At 43.0% G+C, this 25000-nt stretch overlaps 1 protein-coding gene across 2 annotated transcripts in view; it reads right to left on the bottom strand.

Annotated features, from left to right (window-relative positions):
• The window catches only part of IPO11 (importin 11), a 604534-nt gene that overhangs the window by 464016 nt on the left and 115518 nt on the right, over positions 1–25000 (bottom strand). For both annotated transcript variants that reach the window (XM_068249679.1, XM_068249671.1), the window contains exons 6-8: positions 19310–19442; positions 13549–13607; positions 392–440 (exon numbers count right to left, since the gene is read on the bottom strand). In XM_068249679.1, coding sequence (XP_068105780.1) covers positions 392–440; positions 13549–13607; positions 19310–19442 — 241 coding nt within the window. The remainder of the gene's footprint in view (positions 1–391; positions 441–13548; positions 13608–19309; positions 19443–25000) is intronic.

Genomic DNA, 25000 nt, shown 5'->3' with positions numbered 1-25000 from the left:
AACTGTTTTTAACCACTTTTAATGCGGCGAGGAGCGGCGAAATTGTGACAGAGGGTAATAGGAGATGTCCCCTAACGCACTGGTATGTTTACTTTTGTGCGATTTTAACAATACAGATTCTCTTTAAACTTACTTTTTTAGCTTTTAAACACAAAATAAAACTATGGGATTTCTAAATACTATTTAGGATTATAACAGATACAGTGGTTTATCTCATCAGTATATTTTCACTTCAGGTTTGCTTTAAATCGACATGTAAATCAATGTGTTGATTCAATCTACCGACAACACAACACAGCCTAATGACAAACTGATGATAAATAACTCATGCAGACGAGAGCGGACAGGAAAACTGGAAGGTTTGTAGACAATCTATACAGGATATACTTACTGCATTCTAAAAATTGCCTCAAGCGGTCGAATATTGCATGAAGAAAGCCCTAAGGCAGGAAAGAGAAAAAGATAATGCGAATGAGACAGTCATACATTTTCATCACCTCAGCTACAATGCATCCAGGTTGTAAAAAAAAAAAAAAAAAAAAGCGACATTATTTGAAGTTAATCTGACAGTGATTTGTTATCTTGTTTCCTAAGTGCAGCCTCCTCTGCATGTCATACAGACTGTGAGAGCAGCATGTGGACCTGTGATTCAAAGACTGAATGGACAGCTGATGACATCCAGAAAGCCACTGAGGAGATCAGCTCAGACACTGCGCTCTGCATTATCAGCAGTTAAAAGGATAGTCATTTAAGGCATAATCATTTTAGACTTTTTAAAGCATGGTGTGTAGAATTTAAGTTTCTCAATCAGCTTAGACACTTTCACCTTACATGCCCTGGGAAGACATTGCAGAAGGCAAACTGTACATTCTCAGACTGAATTGCTGTCGTAATCACATGCAAAACACAGATAGTATGTAGAGATTTATTTTTAAGAAAATCGGTTTTACGGCTGCTGCCGAATCAATACACAAAATCTAAACAAAATGCCTTTTTCACTGTAATCGTTTAGAATGTTAGTCTACTTAAAGAGAATCTGAAGCCAGATTAAAAATGGCTTTTTACCTTACCGGTATATACATGTGAGGCATGTTTGCCCCTGCTAAAACGTCGCTATCCCGCGGCATAACGAGGGGTCTTTACCCCCCAAATCCTCCATGCAAAATCCACTACTTTCTTGGTCGTGGATTTTGCTGCCCCTGTACGCTTCCGTGTGAGGCAGAGCTATGAGCTGCAGCCCTGCCTCACACGCGTCTATCAGCGGCGGATCTCCGCCTCTCCCCCGCCCCTCTTAGTGAAGGAAGACTGAGAGGCGGCGATCCGGGCTGACTGTCACGCGTGAGGCAGGGCTGCAGCTCATAGCCCTGCCTCACACAGAAGCGTTCCCCGGAGGTAGCAGGGGGGATTTGGAGGGTAAAGACCCCTCGTTATGCTGCAGGATTGCAGAGTTTTAGCTGGGGCAAACATGCCTCACATGTATAGAAGGTAAAAAGCCATTTTTAATCTGGCTTCAGATTCTCTTTAAAGAAATGTTCAAATGTGTATCTCCAGGCAAAATCCCTAAGTAAGCAGTAATTGAGAGCGGAGTAGGCATCCAAAAGGGTGTTAAAACAGATCTGAACTCAGAACTTCCTCTCTGCTCAAAAACATACAAAAAAGCATAATAACCTTTAGGGCTCTTTCACATTAGGGCAGATTTTCTGCGTTTCAACGCAAAGGGTAAAGTTTGCGTTACCCAAGGTGAAATGAAAGTCCATAGACTTTCATTTTAGCTTTCACATATACCGCAGCCTTTTTGTGCGTTGCGTTACACTGCACCCAGGCGCAGTTTTTCGGCCGACGCTAGCTTTATGCGTTACAATGTTAGTCAATGTAAAACGCACACTATGTGCGTTTTTAATCCGTTAACGCAGGCAATCAGTCCCAGAATGCAACAGAGGAACAATGTAGAAAGTTGAAAACTAAAAGAAAAAAAAATTACCTGCGTTTTTTTATGTGCTGTAACGCATTGAAAATGGATTAAAAACGCACACTCACTGCAGTGCAACGCATATCAAAACGCATTAAAACGCATACAACATAACGTATGCTTTGAGCGTTCTCCAACGCAAGCTCTGATGTGAAAGAGCCCTTAAAGGAAAACATTTCTTTGTTACAGCTGATACAAATCCTGCAATAAATCTGCAGTGTTTCTACTTCCTGCTTTCATGGAAGTAGACGTAGGGTTTACAAATTACCTGCTCTGCTGTGGCAGAGGAGATTCCTGAACTGACACAGTTGAGAGATAAAAATAGTGGTGATTAGACACAGATGTGGAGGAATTAGACAGGCTAAACTCTCTAAATACATACAGGGTGCATTTCCCTAGGTTTTCCTTTTGCCCAGTGCAAGAGTTCAGGTCCACTTTAAAATTTCCTAAAAATTGGCCACGGAGGGATGGCGCCTACAAATAAACTAATATAACTTTAAAAGAATAAATGTATTATTTTAAAGTGTCCAACAAAAGAGCTTAATTAGTCTTTTAAAGTTGTATTAGTTTATTTACAGGAACTATCCCACCGCTCCATGGACCAGTTTGTAGATATTATGGGATGCCTCATCTACTCGATTGTTTCTCAACCCCCAGGTTTCCGGGTTGGATAGTGTATTTATTAAGGGCTCTGCCTTTGACATGGGAGACCAGGGTTCGAGTCCTGGCTAGTACCTATTCAGTTAGAAGTCCTTGGGTAAGACTTCCTAACACTGCAGGGTGGCCTCTTGAGCGGGCCCTTAGTAGCTGCAGCCCTTGAGCGCTTTGAGTCAACAAGAGAAAAGCACTATACAAATGTTAGGATTACAGGATGGGAAAAACAGCACTGACAAGTTTTGATGCAGGGTGAAGCCAAAAGACAGCTAACCCCGCTATTACAAAACTCCTGAGTGGCCTTAAATATTATTACCCTCCGAATTGTAGGAACTCTGGAGCCAGGACACATAATTCAGTCTGGCTATTGCCGGCGCCCAAAATTGCCTAGTGGTTTTGCTAATTTGAGTATTGGCTTTTGCCAGTGCCCAACGTTATCACCGAGTGCCACTATAACTTCCATAAAAGCTCTATTGGCCAATTGGGATTATGAGTACCGGACACATTCACATTACAGCCCATGCCATTGCCAAAATTTGCTGTCTCAGGTTGTCTGGGGGGGAGGGGGGGAGGGGAGAGAGATGTTTTGAGTTTCCTTTGGAGCTTTTTATCTACTTTCCTGGAAAGCGACCCACCTACCCACCCACAAGACCGGTTACATACTTAGACGGTTAAGGCTAGGTGTCGGGTAGTGCCAATATTGGTAATACGGTTAGCAGTCCCACCCGGTGCCCAACTACTGAGGCGGCGCTGTAATACGTACTCAACAAAAAAACAAAAAACTGTACTATTCCGTTAGCTGGGCGCAACCACTAGGTGGCGTTAATTACCATTCCTCCTCCAGGCTGCTGGATAGTAGGGAAAGAGCGCCACCTAGCGGTTGCGCCCGGCTAACGGAAAAGAACCCAAAAAACATTACAGAGTCTAACCCAACACTACATATCACACTTTGTCTCCTGTCATTATGTGTCTGGTACTCATAATCCCGATTGGCCAATATAGCTTTTATGGAAGTTATTTTATGATATAGCTCCAAGTATGCTAATTCAATGAAATGTCACAGGTGTTTCAGGAGCAGTTGAGGGAGCGGGATCTGCGGGTACTTTAAACTCGCTCTCGTCAGTGATTATAACCAATATTTTATAGCTTGCTGACTTCTGAAAATAAACTTATAATATAATGATTTGTATGTGTAGTACAGCTAAGAAATAGAACATGAACATATTGTTTCCAGTACAGGAAGAGTTGAGAAACTTCAGTTATCGATGCAAAAGAGCTTCTCTGAGCTCTACCACCTAACTTGGGCCAGCTACAGTGCTGCTTTCTGAAGCACTTATCTCAACCTCTCTCTCTCTCTCTCACTGATTCTTGTTTGTTTAAAGGGCAACTGAAGTGAGAAGACTATGGCTGACAGGTTTATTTCCTTTTAAACAATACCAGTTGCCTGGCAGCCCTGCTGAACTATTTGGTTAAAGTCGTGTCTGAATCACACCAGAAACAAGCATGCAGCTAATCTGTCAGATCTGACAATGTCAGAAACATCTGATCTGCTGCATGCTTGTTCAGGGTCTATGGCTGAAAGTATTAGAGGCAGAGGGTCAGCAGGGCTGTCAGGCAACTGGTATTGCTTAAAAGGAAACAAACATGGCAGTCTCCATATATCTCTCTCTTCAGTTGTCCTTTAGGGCCCATTCACACTTGCTGATCGCAAAACGCAAGCGTTTTTGCGTGATTAACGTGAAAAAATTGCCATTCACTCTTGCCGATTTTTCCGCGATCGCGTTTAGCTCTTCAATAGCACTTAAAAACGATTGCCGGGAAATCGCCTGAAAATGGTGCAGGCTACACGTTTGCGTTTAGGGTTTTTGGGCGATTAGTGCAAATCGCCCAAGTAAGAACGGGCCCATAGGGTTTCATTACACTAGCGCTTTTACCGAAACGCCTTTCTGGCAGGAAGTTGAAAGGGTCATTCGCTCTGCTCTGTTTCATAATTTAAAATACAGAGTATAATTTGTAAACTGCAAATATACGAGAATGATGCAATGGTATAGAAAAACAGCTATATAACTGAAAATAAAAATATGACTACTAATGTTCTATGAATTATCTGTACTACACATACAATGTATTGTATATATATTTTTTTACACTTCAGTGTCACTTTAACAGCTGCTTCACTGCCAATCTCACAAAATACTGGATATATATTTTTACAGCAAAATAAGTGAACATGAAGACCAGAGATTTTCTACAGTATGCAATGTTTGCGTCTGCTCCTGACATCTGTTCTCGGCAGTTCTGCAGCTCTGGCCTTGTCACTGTGCTGCACTAATCATTTTGGTTCTGTTAGATTATGCATGTAAATTAATTGCATATAAATTGAAGTAAACGACAACTTCATCACTCTCAGAATAGAGGGAAAAAAAAAAGAGGTAGGCAAGACCTTACATACATTAATAACAAATGTGCTGGCAAAACACAGCTATGGTGAACTGAGTAACATCTAAAGGGGCCCATACACTTAACGATTTTCCCGCGGAAATACGGCCGTTTCGATCACAGTGATCGAAACGGCCGTGAAATCGCTGCGCACACCGCTGACAGAACGATGGTTTTCCGTCCAAAATCCATCGTTCCCGTCAACTCCCATTGATCCATCCGTGCTGAAGTTTTTTCTCGATCGCCAGGGGGTCGGGAGTGCGTCGATAGCGGCGTTGGAAAGCCCGACGACCGACGCAATACAGCAGGTATACATTACCTGCTCCGCCAGCGCGAGTCCCCGCTGTCACCTCCCGGCTGGCATCTTCTCCGCATCACGGCATCCGGCACAACTTCCTGTGTCACTGCAGTGACAGCGGAAGTACAAATAGAGGGCGCTCTATTTGAATTTCCGCTGTCACTGGAGTGACAGAAAGTTATACGCGGATACACAAGATAATATTATCTAAAGTTCGGATGTGTCCACATTTCACTGAACTGAACTTCCAAGCTCTGTGTGTAACCCTTTGAATGCTGGTCTAATATAAAAAAAAAATTGCTGGTTGCATATAATATGCTGTAAATAATGTTTTAGAGCAAAGATGAAATGCTGGGTTATATTCCGCTTTAAGGTGAGATTTTCTTGTGAAACACCTAAAAAAAAACTCTTGCTATTGTTCAAGCAGCTGATAAGACTGATAAGAAGTCAATTCGACATTTGGATTGACTTCTTATCAGTCTTATCAGCTGCTTGAACAATAGCAAGAGATTTTTTTTAGGCGTTTCACAAGAAAAGGTGTGAGAGCCTAAAAGACCGCTGTTGAGTGCATGTATCGGGCTTTAGTGAATTGAGGCCATTTAACCTGTTCTCACACTACCGATGCCTAACCTTAACCACTCCCCCTGGATGTCTAACATTAACACACACACACACACACCCCCCCCCCCACACACACACACAGAGCTAACCTTAAAGGGGAACCCCAGTGAAGATAATGTAATAAAAAAGTGCTTCATTTTTACAAGAATTATATATAAATGATTTAATCAGTGTTTGCCCATTGTAAAATCTTTTAAATCCCCGATTTACATTCAGACATTTATCACATGGCAACATTTTTACTGCTGGCAGATGATGTAGCTCCTGCTTGCTTTTTTGGCAGTCGGAAACAGCTGTAAACAGCTATTTACCACAATGCAACAAGGTTCACAGACAGGAAACTGCCAGGACCATTGTCTTCAGTGTTTCTTGTGGGAGGGGTTTCATCACAATATCAGCCATACAGAGCCCCCTGATGATCCGTTTGTGAAAAGGTAAAGATAGAATAGATTTCTCATGTAAAAGGGGGATCAGCTACTGATTGGGATGAAGTTCAATTCTTGGTCACGGTTTCTCTTTAAAGGTCAACTAAAGTGAGAGGTATATGGAGGCAGCCATATTTATTTACTTTTAAACAATACCGGTTGCCTAGCTGTACTGCTGATCCTCTGTGTCTAATATTTTTAGCCATAAACCCTAAACAAGCATATGCATATCATGTGTTTCTGACATTATTGTCAGATCTGACAAGATTAGCTGCACGCTTGTTTCTGGTGCACTTCAGACACTACTGCAGCCAAATAGACCAGCAGGTAAAAAAAAAAAAAATCGCATTGCACTAGTGTGTACAGGTCTTCACGATTTTCATGATTTTTCAAAAGACTTTGCGATTAAAAATCACATGCAATTTTAAAAACGCAGCAGTGTGTACAGGCCCCAATTTGTAGTTAAAGACCATAAAAATATAAGCAACAGTGTAATAACCTTGAACCTCTTGACGACCAGCTAACGCCGATTAGCGTAAACTGGTCGTCTGAGGGTTTCCATGGAAACGTTCGAGCGGCCTTTCCATGTCCGTTCACGGAGGGTGTCTCCGTGAACAGCCGGAGAGCCGCCGATCGCGGCTCGCCGGCAAAATGTAAACACGCGGGGAATAAATCCCTGCTGTTTACATCATACGGCGCTGCTGCGCAGCAGCGCCGTAAGGCAGATCGGCGATCCCCGGCCTCTGATTGGCCGGGGATCGCTGGCCTATGATAGGCTGAAGCCTATCCTTCAATGCGCAGGATGGATATCTGTCCTGCGCAGCTCACAGGGGGAGGGAGAGGGAGGGAGCGCAGAGAACGCTGCGGAGGGGGCCTTTGAAGAGCCCCCCCGCAGAGCAAAACAAGCCGGCGGCGATCAGACCCCCCCAGCAGGACGTCCCCCTAGTGGGGAAAAAAGGGGGTAAGTCTGATCGCCCTGGGTCTATCCTGATCTGTGCTGCGGGCTGGAGAGTCCACGCAGCACAGATCAGCCATAAATCCCCTGGTCGTCAAGTGGTTAAAGCAGAATTGAACTCTCGCTCAAGACAGAAGGAAAACATAGAGAAATGATCTCTGTATGTATTTAGAGAGTTTCACTTGCCTAACTACCCCTCATCTGTGACTAAGCACAGGTTGTAAATTTGATCCCTCAGCTGGGCCAAGGAGTTAACAATATGTCTGCTTTCATAAAAGCAGGACGTAGACACACTGCAGATTTATTGCAGGATTTGTATCAGCCGTAACAAAATAAATGTGTTTCTTTAAAGGTTATTATGCTGTTGATTATCTTTTAGAGCAGAGGAAGTTCTCAGTTCAGGTCCGCTTTAAAGAGAACTCGAGGTGAGAGGGATTTGGAGGCTGACATGTTTATTTCCTTTTAAATAATGAACATTGCCTGGCTGTCCAGCTGATCCTCTTTCTATAATACTTTAAGCCATAGACCCTGGAACAAGCATGTAGATCAGATGTCTATGACAAATCTGACAAGATTAGCTGCATGCTTGTCTCAGGTGTGTGATTTAGACCCTACTGACCAGAAAGATCAGCAGGACTGCCAGGTAACTGGCATTGTTTAAAAGGTAATAAGTATGGCAGCTACCATAGGTCTCACACTTCAGGTTCCTTTTAAAGAAAAACATTTATTTGTTACAGCTTACAGAACTCCTGCAATAAATCTGATGTGTGTCTATTTCCTGCTTTCACGGTAGCAAACAATGGGTTAAAATCCCATGTTTACATATTAGCTGGGTCTGCTAAGACTGCCAAATTTCTGTGCTGACACAGCTAAGAGATCAAATTACATTTGTCATTACTCTCCTCTCTAAAAACACACAGGGTGTATTTTTCTCAGTTTTCCCGCGTGCATGAAAAAAGGGCGCCAGGAAAAAAGGGCCCAGCTGGATAACGAAATGGCGCCGGTGGATAACAAAATTTAAATAATGATAAAAATCATTGTCTTGGTTAACGATAAATACAGTTTTATAAACAGACGGGATATAATAACGACAATATATTAAAGTTAAAAATCGCAACGTAATTCAACAATACAGCTTAACCTAACCCTACTCCCACACAGAACCCTCCCCTGGTGGTTCCTAAAACTAACCACTCACCTGGTGGCGCATAACCCTAACCACTCCCCTACTGGCACCTAACCCTAACTACTCCCCTACTGGCACCTAACCCTAACCACTCCCCTACTGGCACCTAACCCTAACCACTCCCCTACTGGCACCTAACCCCTCACCTGGTGGCGCATAACCCTAACCACTCCCCTACTGGCACCTAACCCTAACCACTCCCCTGGAGGCGCCTAACTTTACACCCCCTCCTCCCCCCCCCCCCCGGTGGTGCCTAACCCTAGCCAACCCTCCGGTGTTGCCTAAAACTAACCGCCGCCCAGGTGGTGCCTAACCCTAACCACTACCTCTGCAGAAACACCCTTTTATACGTAGAAATGATAATATCTTTGATAACGTAAAATCTCTACATACAAACAAAATAATATGCAAAAAACTATAATGTTATATAACATTAAAAAAGAAGGTGCTCTGGATATATAATAGTAACAGCCCTCATGGGGTCAATAACCTTTATTTGTACATGAATAATATACATGAAGTTAACTTTGCCATTCGGGAATCATACTAAATATTAACGGTGGCATATTGAGGATTAATAGAAGAAAATCTGGAGGTGCATTGCTATCATTAATAACCCTTTTTTTTTTTTGTATAATTTTTTCTCCTATCAGGCAATATGCAATTTTAGTCAATATATTGTATTAACAGACTATTTACAGATTCTTTTTAGTAACATTAAGATATATACATATTTTTTTTTTCCAATTTTTTTTTAAAGGAGAACCAGTTTGCTACCAAGTTTGAATCAGTGTATGTAGGAGTAAAGTTTTTACTTCACGTATATTATAACATATTATTATAACATACTTCAAAGACTAATGTTGTTAACTATATTTATCGAGCGCCCTTTTTTCTGCTCATTTCGCCGTAATAACGATAACTGCATTAAAGTCTATGGCGGTGCCCTTTTTGGCCACCCTTTTTTCCTGCTACCGATTTCCCTGTGTCCTGTGCAATAGTTCAGGTCCACCTTAAATTCACACCAAGATCCCCAGCAATTCCCGCCTGTGCCTCTTTATAAGTGCTAAGATAAATGTACCGACCCAATAAGAGTTTTAGAAGTATCAAAAATCCCAACCACAATAGCTTGCCTACTTTACAGCTTGCACTTACAATGGAAATAATACACTATAAACTAACTGAAATCCTTTTAGTGGACACTAAATCACTGATTGTACATTTGTGACTCATCATAATGGATTCTTCATTAGAGCAATTATCTGTGCATGTTTTAGAAGGCATGAAAAAAATAAGGCTGCCTAATCCAAGAGTAGGATGTATTAGAATATTAAACAAATTACATTACTTAAAGGGATACTGTAGGGGGGTCGGGGGAAAATGAGTTAAAGTTATCTGGGGCTTCTAATGGTCCCCCACAGACATCCTGTGCCCACGCAGCCACTCCCCAATGCTCTGGCCCCGCCTCTGGTTCACCTCTGAAATTTCAGACTTTAAAGTCTGAAAACCACTGCCGTGTCCTCACTGCCGCTGATGTCACCAGGAGGGTACTGCACATGCCAAGTATGCTCTGTGCCTGCGCCGTACGTTCCTGGTGACATCAGGGGGGGGCGAGGACACAGCAACGCAAGTGCAGTGGTTTTCAGACTTTAAAGTCTGAAATTCCAGAAGTGAACCGGAGGCGGGGCCGGAGCATCGGTGAGTGGCTGCGGGGGCACAGGTTGTCTGCGGGGGACCATTAGAAACCCTAGGTATGTTCAACTCATTTTCCCCCGACCCCCCTACAGTATCCCTTTAACAGAAACCCGAAATGGAAGAGGTGGGCTGGCAGCTTTTGTTCACTTTTAAAAAGTGGCCAATAAATAAGCTTTATTATAGGAAAAATGAAATCTCAGGACCATGAAAGTACCCAGAAAACCTTAGTTCACAGTGGTGACATGTACACACCCGACCAGTTTCATAATTGATACTGAAAGACCATCCAACTCAGCTATGTAAATTCTGAAACCTTAAAAATCTACATATTCACTCCTACTTCTACACTACCATGTTTAAGTCTAGTAAATGTAGTCCTATGAAAGTCCTATGTTGTTATTTGTTTGTCAGTAAAGCTCTTATCCTCTACCAGTGGCTAGATACTGTACTGGTTAAGGGCTCTGCCTCTGACAAAGGAAACCAGGGTTCAAATCTTGGCTCTTCCTGTTCAGAAAGCCTAAACCTATTCAGTAAGGAGACATTGGGCAAGACTCCTTAACACTGCGACTGCCTATAGAGTATAGAGCGTGCCCTAGTGGCTGCAGCTCTTGCACTTTGAGTCCGCCAGGAGAAAATCACAATATACAATGTTCTTGTCTGTGTCACTTTATGTATGTCTACGTAGGGAAAACTGTCTTGTCTACCTAGGGAAAACAGTCTGATCTACCTTTCCATCTCACCTTGACCTGTCTAACAGTCACCCGTAACAGCCAGTAATAGTAACCAAAGTTTTGGGAGTGGAGTATTCAAAGGTTGGAGTGTCGACTTCTTGCAGAATGGGGTGAGACTCCAAGCCTAGTCTAGGTCCTCTTTCTAGTGAACAAATAGATGGACAGAAACATGGATGACAATCTTTGCACTGTAAATGCACGACCACCTGTGTTGCAAAGTCAACAAGACCTAATGCACTTTCTCCAAATTCACGGTTTTAGCGAAGTATTGCAGCAACCCAACGTGACCCGTAAGGACATCAGTGGTGCACAGGCATTCTAATGTCTCAAACTATGTGTGGCGACTCAATGCAGAATCACAACGCATTGTACCGCTGAATACCCACAAATGTATTGCAGTTTCTATTCATTTGTAACGAATGCAATCTTCTTGCCAAAAATCGCACTGTGTGCCGTTGCGGCAGCACTTTCATTTCCTGATGAGCTCAAGTGGGGAAGGGGCCTTAGGCTACTAAGAGCAGCAATAACAGCCCTAAAATGCTTCGGGAGAGCCAATTTAATGGAAGCCCATTACTACAAACTATTTTCTTCCTCCAGTGACCAGTTTCCAAATGACCAGTGTGGTACGGCCACATCTGTGACATTCAGAGCTGCCTTCACGTCATTGTGCCACTGAACATTTTCTCCTTCACCAGGGTGGACTTTAGATCTCGCAGCAATGACACACTGTGTTCTGGATCAGACGCTTAACATTCTCTGAGCTCAGTCTGTTAATGCAATCTAATTATCCATAATAACGTTTTGATCACGGAGGTGCTACTCTAATAGTCAATTAGCGGGATGTCATTCATCTGTAAACTGATGGAAAAATAATCGCATTCCTACTTCTATCAAGATCATGACAGAGTGTTTCATAAAGGCAAAGAGCGCCGCAGGAAGCATAAGATAGACTAGTAATTATAAGCCAGGTAAGACCTGTACTTGGCTGATACGGGACTAGCCCTGTACGGATGAATACTGACCGCCACTTGACAGGGTCACCCAGTTAATTTAAAGTTACGTGACCCTCACCACAGGGAAGATGTGCTGGGAGCTCAGCTTGAAGATTTACCCACACACACAAAAAAAGCACTCAAGCACAAGAGTAATACTCACTGGAGGAAAGGCCCCGTCAAAAGTCCAAGTGAAAACCGTTTATTTGTGAAGAGGAGCTAGGAGTTACTCTTATATTACTTATGGACCCTGGAAACTGAAATGATTATTAAATGAGCTGAGATGGAATGAGTAGAACACAGGTCTCTACACTACAAACTGTATCGGGATCTACTCAAACCTTGTTTTCTGATTAAGAACTACTTAGAACTTGTTTCCTGATTAAGGTGAAAGAGAAAAACTTAACATTATGAGGTAGAGACTTCCCATCAACAGGGAAAGAAGTGAGGTGGTCATACATTTACTCATTTTGCGGCCCAATTGACAACCCGATTAGATCATTTTATCGGACTGGAATGTAAATTGGGGCAGCAACAAGCATGCCCATCGATTAGAGTTTGTTGCAAAATCTTGGTCCGATGTGGTCGGTCAGGTGCGAGCAAGTAATGTTGTGTGATATTGTGACAACAGACATACATGATGGATGCCTGGCCGCTGTCCCCTTATAATGTAAAATGCCCCCCCACCCTCCATACCCATGCAGTGTAAAAGTTTCACCTGTCCTACTGGTACCAATCGCGGCCTCCGCCATCACGCCTGTGTGGCACCATGTGTGTGCGTGACTTAAAACATGCCCAATGTAGTGACCATGCGAGAACAGTGGGCATGGGGGTGACAGCAGATTGCTGGTGGACGAATAATGCTGTGTTAATAGCAATTTGGGCTCCGTCTTTTGACGGCGTCCAACTTACTGTCTAAGCATTGATTCACATTACGCCCTATTGCAGCACATGGTGTGCCCATATTTCCAGAGCCCATTAGGCCTGCCTCGCACATGCACCCCCCCCCCCCCCAATCCTCCTCCTGGGTCTCTGCACAAGCACAGTTACGCAGGGATTTTACGGAGGCTGCCAGCAGCACAACAGTGGGGACTGGGAAAATGGCAAGGGAGCAGATGTCTACGGGAGGCTGGAGGAAGCCAGGCGAATGTATGAATTATTTTACCTTCATTGGCTCAGGTACACTTTAAACAGTCAATAAACCGGTGGGCTCCCATCCCAGAAAACAGACAGGGGAGCCTCTGGTATCAAGTAGAGTAAAACTTTCTTTCAACGCAACAATGTCCAGCTAGTGCTCTAAATCATCAGAAGTTCAGTTGTTTTACCAAGAGTGGAGGATAAGGACTCACCTATTTGGCTAGACTACTATTACAGTATTTTACTGTAATGGTAGCCTAGCCAAATAGGAGAGTGCGTATCCTCATGGGATGAGAATAAACATGCATGATTGCCGCATTACAGTGTATGATTGAGGAGAAATGTTTCTGCAAAGCTAATCCCCCCACCCTCCTTGCATACTCATGGTAGGCTTTATGGTGGCGACATACATTATTAGGCTCAATAATAGTACTTCAATTACTTACCATAACTTCAGAATTCTGTTGTGGCTCTACAAAGCCCTGAGCTGTCAGCTTACGCAGAACTGGAAGAGAAAAGTAAGGATTATCAGATGGCCTGGAGGAAAAACATAAAACACAACAAAGCAGAAGCTATGGCCTGTTGTGCATACACATTTCAACGATTTAACCAAGATATTCAGACAGAGTAATTTCAGTGCCAGAAGTCCAGGCCCAAGAACAGAGGGCCGGACAAGACGCAAGAGTACGGTCTCTTAAATTACAGCAACCTTAGTGGAGAAAACCAGTGAGCAAGCACCAGGGTTGTGGGAATGGGATAGTCAACAGTGGACCACGGGGCAACAAAAGAAGGTGGCCTGATGTGATGTGAAGTGTTATTTTTGACCACCAATTACCCAGGCAATCTGAACTAGCGTCTTTGGAATGTACTGAAAAGGAAGTTCGAACCATGCAGACCCCACCTTGCAACATATACACCTTGAGAAATCGGAGCTGTTTTTGGAGCACAAAAAGGACTTAATACAGGGCAGTTGGTTTTAAAGAGCAACTGTCAGGCTGCAGAAGCTAATTTAAACCTCTATTCTCCTGTGTTAAACAGTTTAGAAGGAAGCCAAAAAGCCATTAGTGAAGATAAAAATCTCAGTTACCTTTGATGTGGGCTTATCAGAAAAGCTGTTAGACCTAAGAGGACGCAAGCCGCATACTATACTGCAAAGCATTCTGGGGCCCTCCCCTCGGCTGCTAATGAGACGTTACAGCAGCTTGTAATCAGTCCAGCGCGTAGCACTGATAAATCTCCGGGCTGGGTACACTGCAGGAGTCAGCTATTGTTCCTAGCCACATGGCTCATTAATATTCACTGCACACTGTGTTATTCAGTACGAGCTTATCTGTGATCAGGAAGCAGGCAGGACATGACGACACATTTGACAGAAAAACATGGAACCTGCCATGAGCTGTCAGGAGCATCAATCTCTGCATATACTATATAAAAATTCTGTGAAGTACAAATGTGGACAGTGAAATGCATATGTAATGTAAGTACAGCCAATCTTTAGCTACTGATATATGTGTTTATTTTCTCTGAGACCTTATACCTAACAGCTCCTCTTTAATGTAAAGCACATAATTAAGGGTCCCAACATGCAAACCACACTGCAAAATGCATTTTTTGGGTTAATATCCATAAGAAATAATACATGTCTAGAAGGTTTCCAACCTGTAGTGGGCCCTAAAAACAGCTAACTTGAGTAATACTCTTGTGAAACCACTGTACTTTTGTTTGTGTGAATCTTATGCAATAAAAAAATCCAACTCCTGCACATCTGAAAACCAGGAAGCTTAAAAAAAAAGAATGTTAAGACTTAGGCCTCTTTTCCACTGACAGTTGAGCTGTGTGCTCAGCAAGCAGTTGCCAGGAGGCAGTGAGCAATTATCTGTCAGCAGCAAGCAGTTACCAGGCAGCAGCAAGCAGTTGTGAGAGTTTGAAAGGCCTATCAATGGTCCGTGGAAAAGAGGCCTTACACAAATAAAAACATTACAGTTAATGAAAGTAACAACTTATACCCCTTTTTCATGGGAGACTATAATGCATCACTTTGCGCTCAGTTACAACTGCTCCAATCTCTGGCAATGCTGATTATTTTGAGAAGAAGTTTTCACTATTGGTAATCTCTAATTCCCAGGATTTCATTTATTTTCAAAAGCACACCCTACACTGAAGGGTCAACTGCTAGAAATGTGTGCCCGTGAGAAGGCAGGCCCACCACCATTCCAGGGAGTGGTTTTGAAAAGAATAAAGGAAATGGAGAATCCCCCTACAGGAGATGGACTAATCCAAAATCTGCTAGTAAAAGAGCTGTCAGATAAATAATACCTACAGTAAGTGACAGAAACATACAGAAAAAAGTTACCGTGATTCATAGTGCATTTTTTTCTGGAACAAATGTGGATGTATGTTTGTGTATACATGTATTTTAAAGGTTACCGTTTTCCCAATAGTGGTCCTTTAAGTAGGTTATCATCATCATCTACTTAGTTTGCACTGTGCAAGTCTACTTCAGGGCCATGTTAAAGACTGAACAGAAAAAAAAACACTTGTTATAGTCTGCTGACACCGGCTATAATTTCTGTTTTTATTTCTAACGCCAACTTTGACCATTTTCAATTTTCAGGTTTCTCTGTTCAAAAGCTCTTAAAAAAAAAGACGTAAGGAGTTATTATAACACATAAGCCTAATTCTTCATGTTGGAGTTAATAACTCAATGCCCGCTGACAGACCAAGGTGACAAGTTTCATGGATTGATTACCTTCCATTTCATTGTTCTGATATCCAATACTGCACCTTCATTTTTTATGAGTACTGAATTCCCCGTGTATGGTTAACCCGTTCTGAGTGACCGGCTCGAATGAGCACAAACGATGCTTATAACTAGACCGAGTATCGTGTATGTATAGGAGGCCCCCATTTTTACCAGAGATAAAAATGGTTGATTCGACCAATCAACGAGGGCATCTTTACCGCCTCAGGAAAAAACGGGCGCTGAAAATTTGGGGGCCGCCATAGGCATGAAGTAAATTACAGCTATGGCGGTGCTCAATCAGTAATTTGGGCACCGGAAAAAGACAGCACATAAATTACAATAAAAAAGCGTAATTCAGCCACCAGCAATAACTGTTAGCTAAATTACGTATTTCCCCATTGACAATGTCGGCCTGGAGGAGGAACAGTAATAAACGCCGCCAGGGCTTTTGCAGGAGCAGGGTGAGCGGTTTTCGGCTTTACCCTGCACCCAAATTCCCTGGCGCTTAATTACATGTGCGCATCTTTACTCCCCACCATTGCTACTGCCAAAACATTTTTCACTGTCACTCCAACTGCCAGTGTGGCCCCCATAACAGATGGTCAAAGCATCAGAGTTGTAAATCATTATGGGTTACATGTTAATTGTATGTAGATTGGAACAAGGCCAATCCAATGTACTTCTTGACTGGTTTCATTTCAAGCTTCATATGATTTGCTCTAAAGGACACCTAAAGTGAGAGGGATATGGAGGCTGCCATATGGATTACCTTTTAAACAATGGCAGTTGCCTGGCATCCTGCAGGTCGCAAATCAAACATCTGATCTGCATGCTTGTTCCGGGTCTATAGCTAAAAGAGGCAGAGGATCAATAGAACAGCCAGGTAATGTGCATTATTTAACAGGGCATAAATATTGCAGTTTTCATATCCCTCTCACTTTAGGGGTCCTTTAAAGGAAACCTAAATTGAGAAGGATATGGATTTTTCCTTTTAAAATAATACCAGTTGCCTGACTCTCCTGCTGATCCTGTGTCTCTAATACTTTTAGCCAGAGCCCCTGAACAAGCATGCAGATCAGGTGCTCTGACTGACTGAGGTTCCCTTTAAGTTTGTATGAAACCAGGATTATTTGTATCTCATCAACTAACCATAGTCCCCGTAGACAGTTTCCTCTTGTTCATTCACTGCCATTCATTCAGTATAGTATATGTAGCACAACGCTCCCTGGAGTCACTTGTCTCCATGCCTCCAAACCCAATCCGATCACACTGACAGGATCGATCCAAAAATCCACATCCCTACATAGCCATACAGTATATGCATTGCAATCTAGGGCCAAATTCAGGGGAAGACAATATAGTGGAAGCCAATTAATTTATTTGTATGTTTTTGGGAAGTTGGTAGAAAACAGAGTGCCTGGAGGAAACCCACACACAGGGAGAACATACAGACTCTGTGCAGATAGGGCCCTGGCTGGGATTCAAAATCAAGGATGACTTTTGCTGTCTGACTGGTAACTGGATGTGATGATTACTTCAAGATGCAGTTGTGCATATTTATGTGAACCATGCATTAAAGTGTACCAGAGCCAAGCTGCAATAAAAGTTTTATACATACAGGGAGTGCAGAATTATTAGGCAAATTAGTATTTTGACCACATCATCCTCTTTATGCATGTTGTCTTACTCCAAGTTGTATAGGCTCGAAAGCCTACTACCAATTAAGCATATTAGGTGATGTGCATCTCTGTAATGAGAAGGGGTGTGGTCTAATGGCATCAACACCCTATATCAGGTGTGCATAATTATTAGGCAACTTCCTTTCCTTTGGCAAAATGGGTCAAAAGAAGGACTTGACAGGCTCAGAAAAGTCAAAAATAGTAAGCTATCTTGCAAAGGGATGCAGCACTCTTAAAATTGCAAAGCTTCTGAAGCGTGATTATCGTACAATCAAGCGTTTCATTCAAAATAGTCAACAGGATCGCAAGAAGCGTGTGGAAAAACCAAGGCACAAAATAACTGCCCATGAACTGAGAAAAGTCAAGCGTGCAGCTGCCAAGATGCCACTTGCCACCAGTTTGGCCATATTTCAGAGCTGCAACATCACTGGAGTGCCCAAAAGCACAAGGTGTGCAATACTCAGAGACATGGCCAAGGTAAGAAAGGCTGAAAGACGACCACCACTGAACAAGACACACAAGCTGAAACTTCAAGACTGGGCCAAGAAATATCTCAAGACTTATTTTTCTAAGGTTTTATAGACTGATGAAATGAGAGTGAGTCGTGATGGGCAAGATGGATGGGCCCGTGGCTGGATTGGTAAAGGGCAGAGAGTTCCAGTCCAACTCAGACACCAGCAAGGTGGAAGTAGAGTACTGGTTTGGGCTGGTATCATCAAAGATGAGCTTGTGGGGCCTTTTCGGGTTGAGGATGGAGTCAAGCTCAACTCCCAGTCCTACTGCCAGTTTCTGGAAGACACCTTCTTCAAGCAGTGGTACAGGAAGAAGTCTGCATCCTTCAAGAAAAACATGATTTTCATGCAGGACAATGCTCCATCACACGCGTCCAAGTACTCCACAGCGTGGCTGGCAAAAAAGGGTATAAAAGAAGAAAAACTAATGACATGGCCTCCTTGTTCACCTGATCTGAACCCCATTGAGAACCTGTGGTCCATCATAAAATGTGAGATTTACAAGGAGGGAAAACAGTACACCTCTCTGAACAGTGTCTGGGAGGCTGTGGGTGCTGCTGCACGCAATGTTGATGGTGAAAAGATCAAAACACTGACAGAATCCATGGATGGCAGGCTTTTCAGTGTCCTTGCAAAGAAAGGTGGCTATATTGGTCACTGATTTGTTTTTGTTTTGTTTTTGAATGTCAGAAATGTATATTTGTGAATGTTGAGATGTTATATCGGTTTCACTGGTAAAAATAAACAATTGAAATGGGTATATATTTGTTTTTTGTTAAGTTGCCTAATAATTATGCACAGTAATAGTCACCTGCACACACAGATATCCCCCTAAAATAGCTAAAACTAAAAACAAACTAAAAACTACTTTCAAAAATATTCAGCTTCGATATTAATGAGTTTTTTTGGTTCATTGAGAACATGGTTGTTGTTCAATAATACAATTATTCCTCAAAAATACCACTTGCCTAATAATTCTGCACTCCCTGTACCTGGGGCTTGCTCCAGCCCCATGTGCTCCGATCGTTCCAGCGCCGCCGTCCTTCGTCTTCTCCAGTTCCGGAGAGATGCACAGAGAGCGCAGAGAGCAGAACTTACGTGGCCCGGTACTGGAGCTGGAGAAGGCTGAGGAAGGCAGCATGGGAGCGATCCGTGTGCATGGGGCTGGAGGAAGCCCCAGGTGTGTATAAAACTTTTATTACAGCTCGGCTCTGGTTTCCTTTAAGTACAGGTTTGCTTTAAAACTCATGCAAGCAAAAGAAAACAAGGGAACCTTTTAGCGACAAGGAGGCTCTCTCAAGTGAACTGGCGGCTGATGGGTCCACTCCAGAGCAAATCTGTTGTAGGAATGTGTCGGCATGATGATTCCACAAGCAGCAGGCAAAGCTGTAGACCTCTGAAGCCAGCTGAAAGATAAAAACAAGGACGACAACGGGATGACTTTTTGTATGCAGAAATTAAAAACAATCACAGCAATATGCAATTGTTCTCTATTAGCAGATGCCCAGTAATCCCACACGAAAGAACCATGCCCACAGCCAGCCACAATGACACACTGCCAATAAGAGAATGATCTCTGGGTGCCAGGGGCTACCTCCTATGAATTTACACCAGTTAGGAGAACAGAGGATTCTGGGGTTTCGCTTCTTCAGAAGATAAACACACACAAAAAAGGTGGTACAACATGAAAACACTGTGCTGTCTATGGTATGCTGGGAATACACGGTGAGTTTTTTTGGTTTATTTTCCAATTGATTTTACCAATTGTTTTTCTGATCGATTTCTATTCACTTCTATGAGAAAATCGATCAGAAAAACGATCAAAATCAGACCGTTGTCTGAAATTATCAGACATGTTGGAAATTATCTATCTAGCCATCTATCTGTTAAAAAAACTCATTGTGTTCTCCCAGCATCCAATCTGAAAACTGAAATACAGGATTTAACAAACATACTACTTCAGGATTCTCCTCAGTTCAAGTGTGCTGCTGTGTTCCTGGACAGATCAATCAGTCAGTTCATTTAACTCATCCAAAAAAAGCTTTTGACAGAACCAGAAGCAAACTAGGTTCACAGCTGGCAATAAAAATACACAGACATGAATTCTAAAGCTGAGTACACACGTACGATAACGATCGTTCAAAAACGAACGATAACGACAATCGGAACGATAATCGTGCGTTCAAAAAGTGTGAACGATCGTTTTTGTGAACGATAACGATCGTTATCGTTCAATCGGACCGATCCAACCCGGCGGATTTTTTCGAAAGATAATCGTTCAATCGTTGCAGTGTGTACAAAGATCGTCCGATAACGCATGTTCTTATTGCCTGTCATAACGTCACTTCCGTTTGCGCACGCATTTTTTAATCGTTCGTCGTTCAGTACTTTATACTTATATCGTTCACGTGTGTACACAATCGTTCATTACGAACGATCTTTTCCGTCTAATTTGAATATCGTGTAAACGTCACGAATCGTTCGTAACGAACGATCTTTATCGGACGTGTATACGAACCCTAAGGCTCTGCCATAAATGTTTGAAGTAAACGTGAGGTGAAAATAAACTGATGAGATTAACAATTGTATTCATCCTCCTACTCTTAGAAATGACCTTTTTTATATATATATATATCCCATGCTTTTATTTTATATTTAAACATTTACAAAGTAGATTGAATGTTTTGTTGTCCCAGTCCCCACTCCCCAGGCCGTACGGTTCTCACACTTTTGCCACATGGTCCCGGTCTCTAATTCTCCCTGCCGGCTGCTCCGCCTTCCTCACTTCCGTGTCCCCAGGCCCCCGTATGATGTAATACAGATACTAGGGGCACACGGAAGTAAAGAAGACAAGTGAGAGTACCTTTGTCGGTCGCCCCAGAATTGAACACCACGAGAGAAACGCTCTGCCGCTGATCAACCAAAATTTTCCTTCCAGACCGCTCTACCCAAACAAGCGTTTTTTTCCGGAAACTGCTCAAATGGTTGACGGATTATTTCTCATCGATTCAATCAGAGCGACTAAATTGGCCATATATTGATGGGAGAAACTGGTGACTGTATGGCCTGCTTTTTTTTTTCTTTTTTTTTTTTGGGGGGGGGGGATATTTCTTGATATATTAGCAGTTATTAACTATGCATCATCTTGTTCCTTAAAGGGGACCCAAATCGGAATTTGATCATGCCTTGCACAATGATTAGGATTAAATATTAATATGAAATCCTGTTTTTTTTTGTTTTTTTTGTAGTATTGTCATTTATTTAACTAATCACTTATTAGTGGAAAGCAGAAGTACACCACAATTTATATGTATGTTGTCACTGGCAGGTGAAGCAAGGTAATACACCTGTCAGGAAGAGGTAATGGAAAGGATCCAGGTCAGACTGAAGTTTACTGGGGATTTGGTAAGGCCATGCAACATCTTCCCAACCATAAACATACACCTATTTATATCACAGTAAAGTCCCAGGTAAATCTTAACTAACTGGCTATCAGCGGGAGGAGCTATGGGGATGTGCCTCTATCATACTGCAGAGCAGTGAGCAGCAGAAACTAGTTACATAGGCTGCAGCCACCGTTCCTCTTCTACAGCTGCCTGCTGCTTCCTTGTACAGCACCTGATGTGTCACCTGACCCGCATCGGGTAACATGCATACATCTGAGATGTATACAGCGGATGCAGCAGTAGATGAGAAGAGGACTGAGGATCACAGATTTTGTAAGTGGCTTCCACTGTGTACTACTCTGCATTTGCTGTGTGAGGAGAGGTTAGCGTTACATTTAGGCACCGGTTGCTTCAGATATTATTCACATCTAGCGTCAGGCATCACGCCTGTGCCAGATACTTGAGGCTTTACTGTAAATGTCTCGGGGGGGGGGGGGGGGGGGGGGGGGGGGGTGGGGGGGGGGGGTAGGGTGACTTATGCTACGTACACACATGCGACAACGATCGTTCGTTGAGAACGACGAACGAACTTTTAAATTGATGAAAGAACGACCTAAGTAAAGTTAGTTTTTAAATGTGTGTAACGATCTGATCGTTAGAACGAACGTTACATCACGTAAAAGCAACTATTGCGCTTGCGCATAAAAATGAAAAGTTCCATGGAGAAATAGTGAAATGCGCATGTCAAGCCTAGTACGAACGATCATTTCCAACGATGTACTACTTTTGCAAACGATCGTCGTTGGTAAAAATCCGCCAAGCTAGATCGTTCGTTTTTAACGATCTAGCTCGTCCGTCGTTAGACTTAATGATCGTTGGTTGCTTTTTTTTAAACGATCGTCGTTTGAAACGATCGGGGAACGATCCTTTCAAACGACTATAGTCGCATGTGTGTACGCACCTTTACTGTGCCTCCGGATGTGGTTAAATCATACAATCTTCCAGAGAAAAAGAATCAGGGCACCAGCTAAGTTGCAGGAGCTTTCACCACTTTATTTCATCCCCAGAGCAAACAAACACATGCAGGTGTATTGGCGGCCTGACAGCCGTTTCGCGACCCTTGCTCGCTTCCTTCCTTTTTTACCTGCTGAAGCTCGGGTCAGAAACATAATACTTCTCTAAAAAGAGTGAAGAATCTAAATAATGTAGCTTCCCACAATTTCTTTTCAGCCCCCCATTGTTGCTCGTTCCCCCCTTCCCAAAAAAAGATTTCAGACAAGGGCTTGCCAGAAATCAGATTTTGGCAGTGTCCCCCTTCAAGAACGAGTGTGGCTGTACCAAACCTGCCCAAGTGCCGCCAGGGCACGCTAGAGCCGATGCCGCACTTGGACTTCTGGAGGGTCCCGGCAAGCGGCAGGAGCGAGGAGCACCAACCTTTTCTGGCCCGGGGACCAATTTCTGACCAAATTTTTCTCCGGGGGAGGGGGGTCTAGTGGATGGGGATTGTCCTAGTGGACAGTGTCGTGCTCAGCAGGTTACGGGGGGAGGGCTGCGGTGTGGCAGCATAGCTAGCATAGTTGCCGCAGTATGGCTAGTATAGTGCCCCAGTATAGCTAGTATAGGAGGACAGTCCCGCGGCCCAACTGCAAACGTCCCGCGAAGCCTGGAAAGAGGAATGCATGTTGCAGGTAACCAACACAAAAGAAAACCTAAGTAGAGAGAAGCCTCTGGATCCTAAAGACTCTATAGGATCCAGAAGCTTCTCTCTACTTAGGTTTTCGTTTGTGTTGGTTACCTGCAACATGCATTCCTCTTTCCAGGCTTTTAAGTTGAAGACGTTTGAGCTTCCTTTATTCAATCCATTCCCCATTCTCTTGGCTTTTCCCCTCTCCTCTCCCATCCCTCATCCCTTTCCTTGCAGGGTGAATTTCTCCACTGTGGATTTTCATAGGTTTATGACCTCTACTTTCGAGTATAAATTGTGTGACGTTGGCTGCAAAGGGAAAAAAAAAGCATAACAATAAGCACGGTACAGGGATTTTCTCAAGCCCTGATCTCACAGTTATAAAGCACAGAAAATGCCACTGGGGCACTTCAGGCATTTCCCAAATCAAAGAGAAATTGGCAGTCACCTTACATTTGCTGGGAAATACATCTTATGGAAACTCCGGCCGGTAGATCCCTCAAATGACTGACAGTGATACATTCCACGGAGTTCACGGAATTAACCTGAAAAATTACCCCGTTCCTGAACTCCAGCAGAGTCTGTACATTTCCTTTGATTTTACAAGCGAGGGAACGTGGTAGAGGGGCCACCTCCTCCAAGCGGCAAGCTGTAAATTGTATCGGCTGATGTGCCCCACACACTTTGCTTTTCATTAAAAGAAGAACATACATGGCACTGACAGAGAGCTGATGGAGAACTTTGTGAAGGGTATTCAGGGACACGAGATACTGGTCTACAGAACATGCCAGCTGAATGTTTCTTCCAGGAACATCACTGGCATTTTTAGTGAAGTGGTCCTTGTACATGTCTTGAATTGCCAAGATTGAAATGGAATTGTACATTATACTAGATAAATGATATATTTGCATGTCCATTTTTGGAGCAACTTAAATTGAGCCGAGCACTATTTTTAGCACATTAAAAAATTATGCTAACAACGTTGCTCATTAACTAAAATAAATAAATAAATACATTTTACCTCTTCTTTTTACATTTAAAAGCTTATCAAAGGGTTTTATTACCCTACTTCTGTGGACACAGCCGGGCCTGCTGGTCTCACAGAGGTTTCAGGCAAAGAAGGACTGCTGAAATTACTTTATTGCACACATCTGCAGAGAGCAAACAAAAGCTTTCATCAGCAGGGGGCTGGGGAGATAGAACACCGTTCTTCAAAGAGTTTAGAGACATCACATCTGCCCCTGGATAAATAATGAGAAGCTAGAAGGGGAGGGGGATGATGGCAGCTCCTATAGCTATTAGAAACCAGGAGAAACTGCAGGAAAAATGGTGCTCATTTCCATTTAAAGTTGCAGCTACTTGCAGTGAGAAAAAAAAAAGTAAAATGAAATGTAAATGTGTGTGTCTGAGTGTGACACTCCTATAATTGTTTGAAAAAAAAAGTGTGCGTGTGTGTGTGTATCACTCAAAAACAACTTGACTGATTTGAACGAAACTTGGTGTACAGAGATCCCTTACTACCTGGGATGATATGTTCTGGGAGTCTCGCTGCCCCCCTGCACACCTGGGCGGAGCTACAAACACCCAATCAGATTTCACCTATTCATGTCAATGGAAAGAATGGAAAAGGCTGCCACTCTCACAGTAATCAAGCCAGAGTCCCCACACTTAGCACAGTTGGTCACTTGGTGACTGAAGTTACAAATCCAGGAAAAGTGGGCGGATCATAAAACAGCCAATCAAATTTCAGCCATTCAATTTTAATGGGAAAATGTAAACTGCAGCCATTCTTAGACTGTTAATAGCAGGGTTCTCAAACTTGGCACACTTGGTCACTGGGTGAATGAGATTAAGATTCAGGAAAGTGGGTGGAGCCTACAATAGCCAATTATCA

Source organism: Hyperolius riggenbachi, chromosome 1 (genome assembly GCF_040937935.1).
Source record: "Hyperolius riggenbachi isolate aHypRig1 chromosome 1, aHypRig1.pri, whole genome shotgun sequence".
In the NCBI taxonomy this organism is placed as follows: Eukaryota; Metazoa; Chordata; class Amphibia; order Anura; family Hyperoliidae; genus Hyperolius; species Hyperolius riggenbachi.
This window is presented reverse-complemented; position numbering and strand designations above follow the sequence as displayed.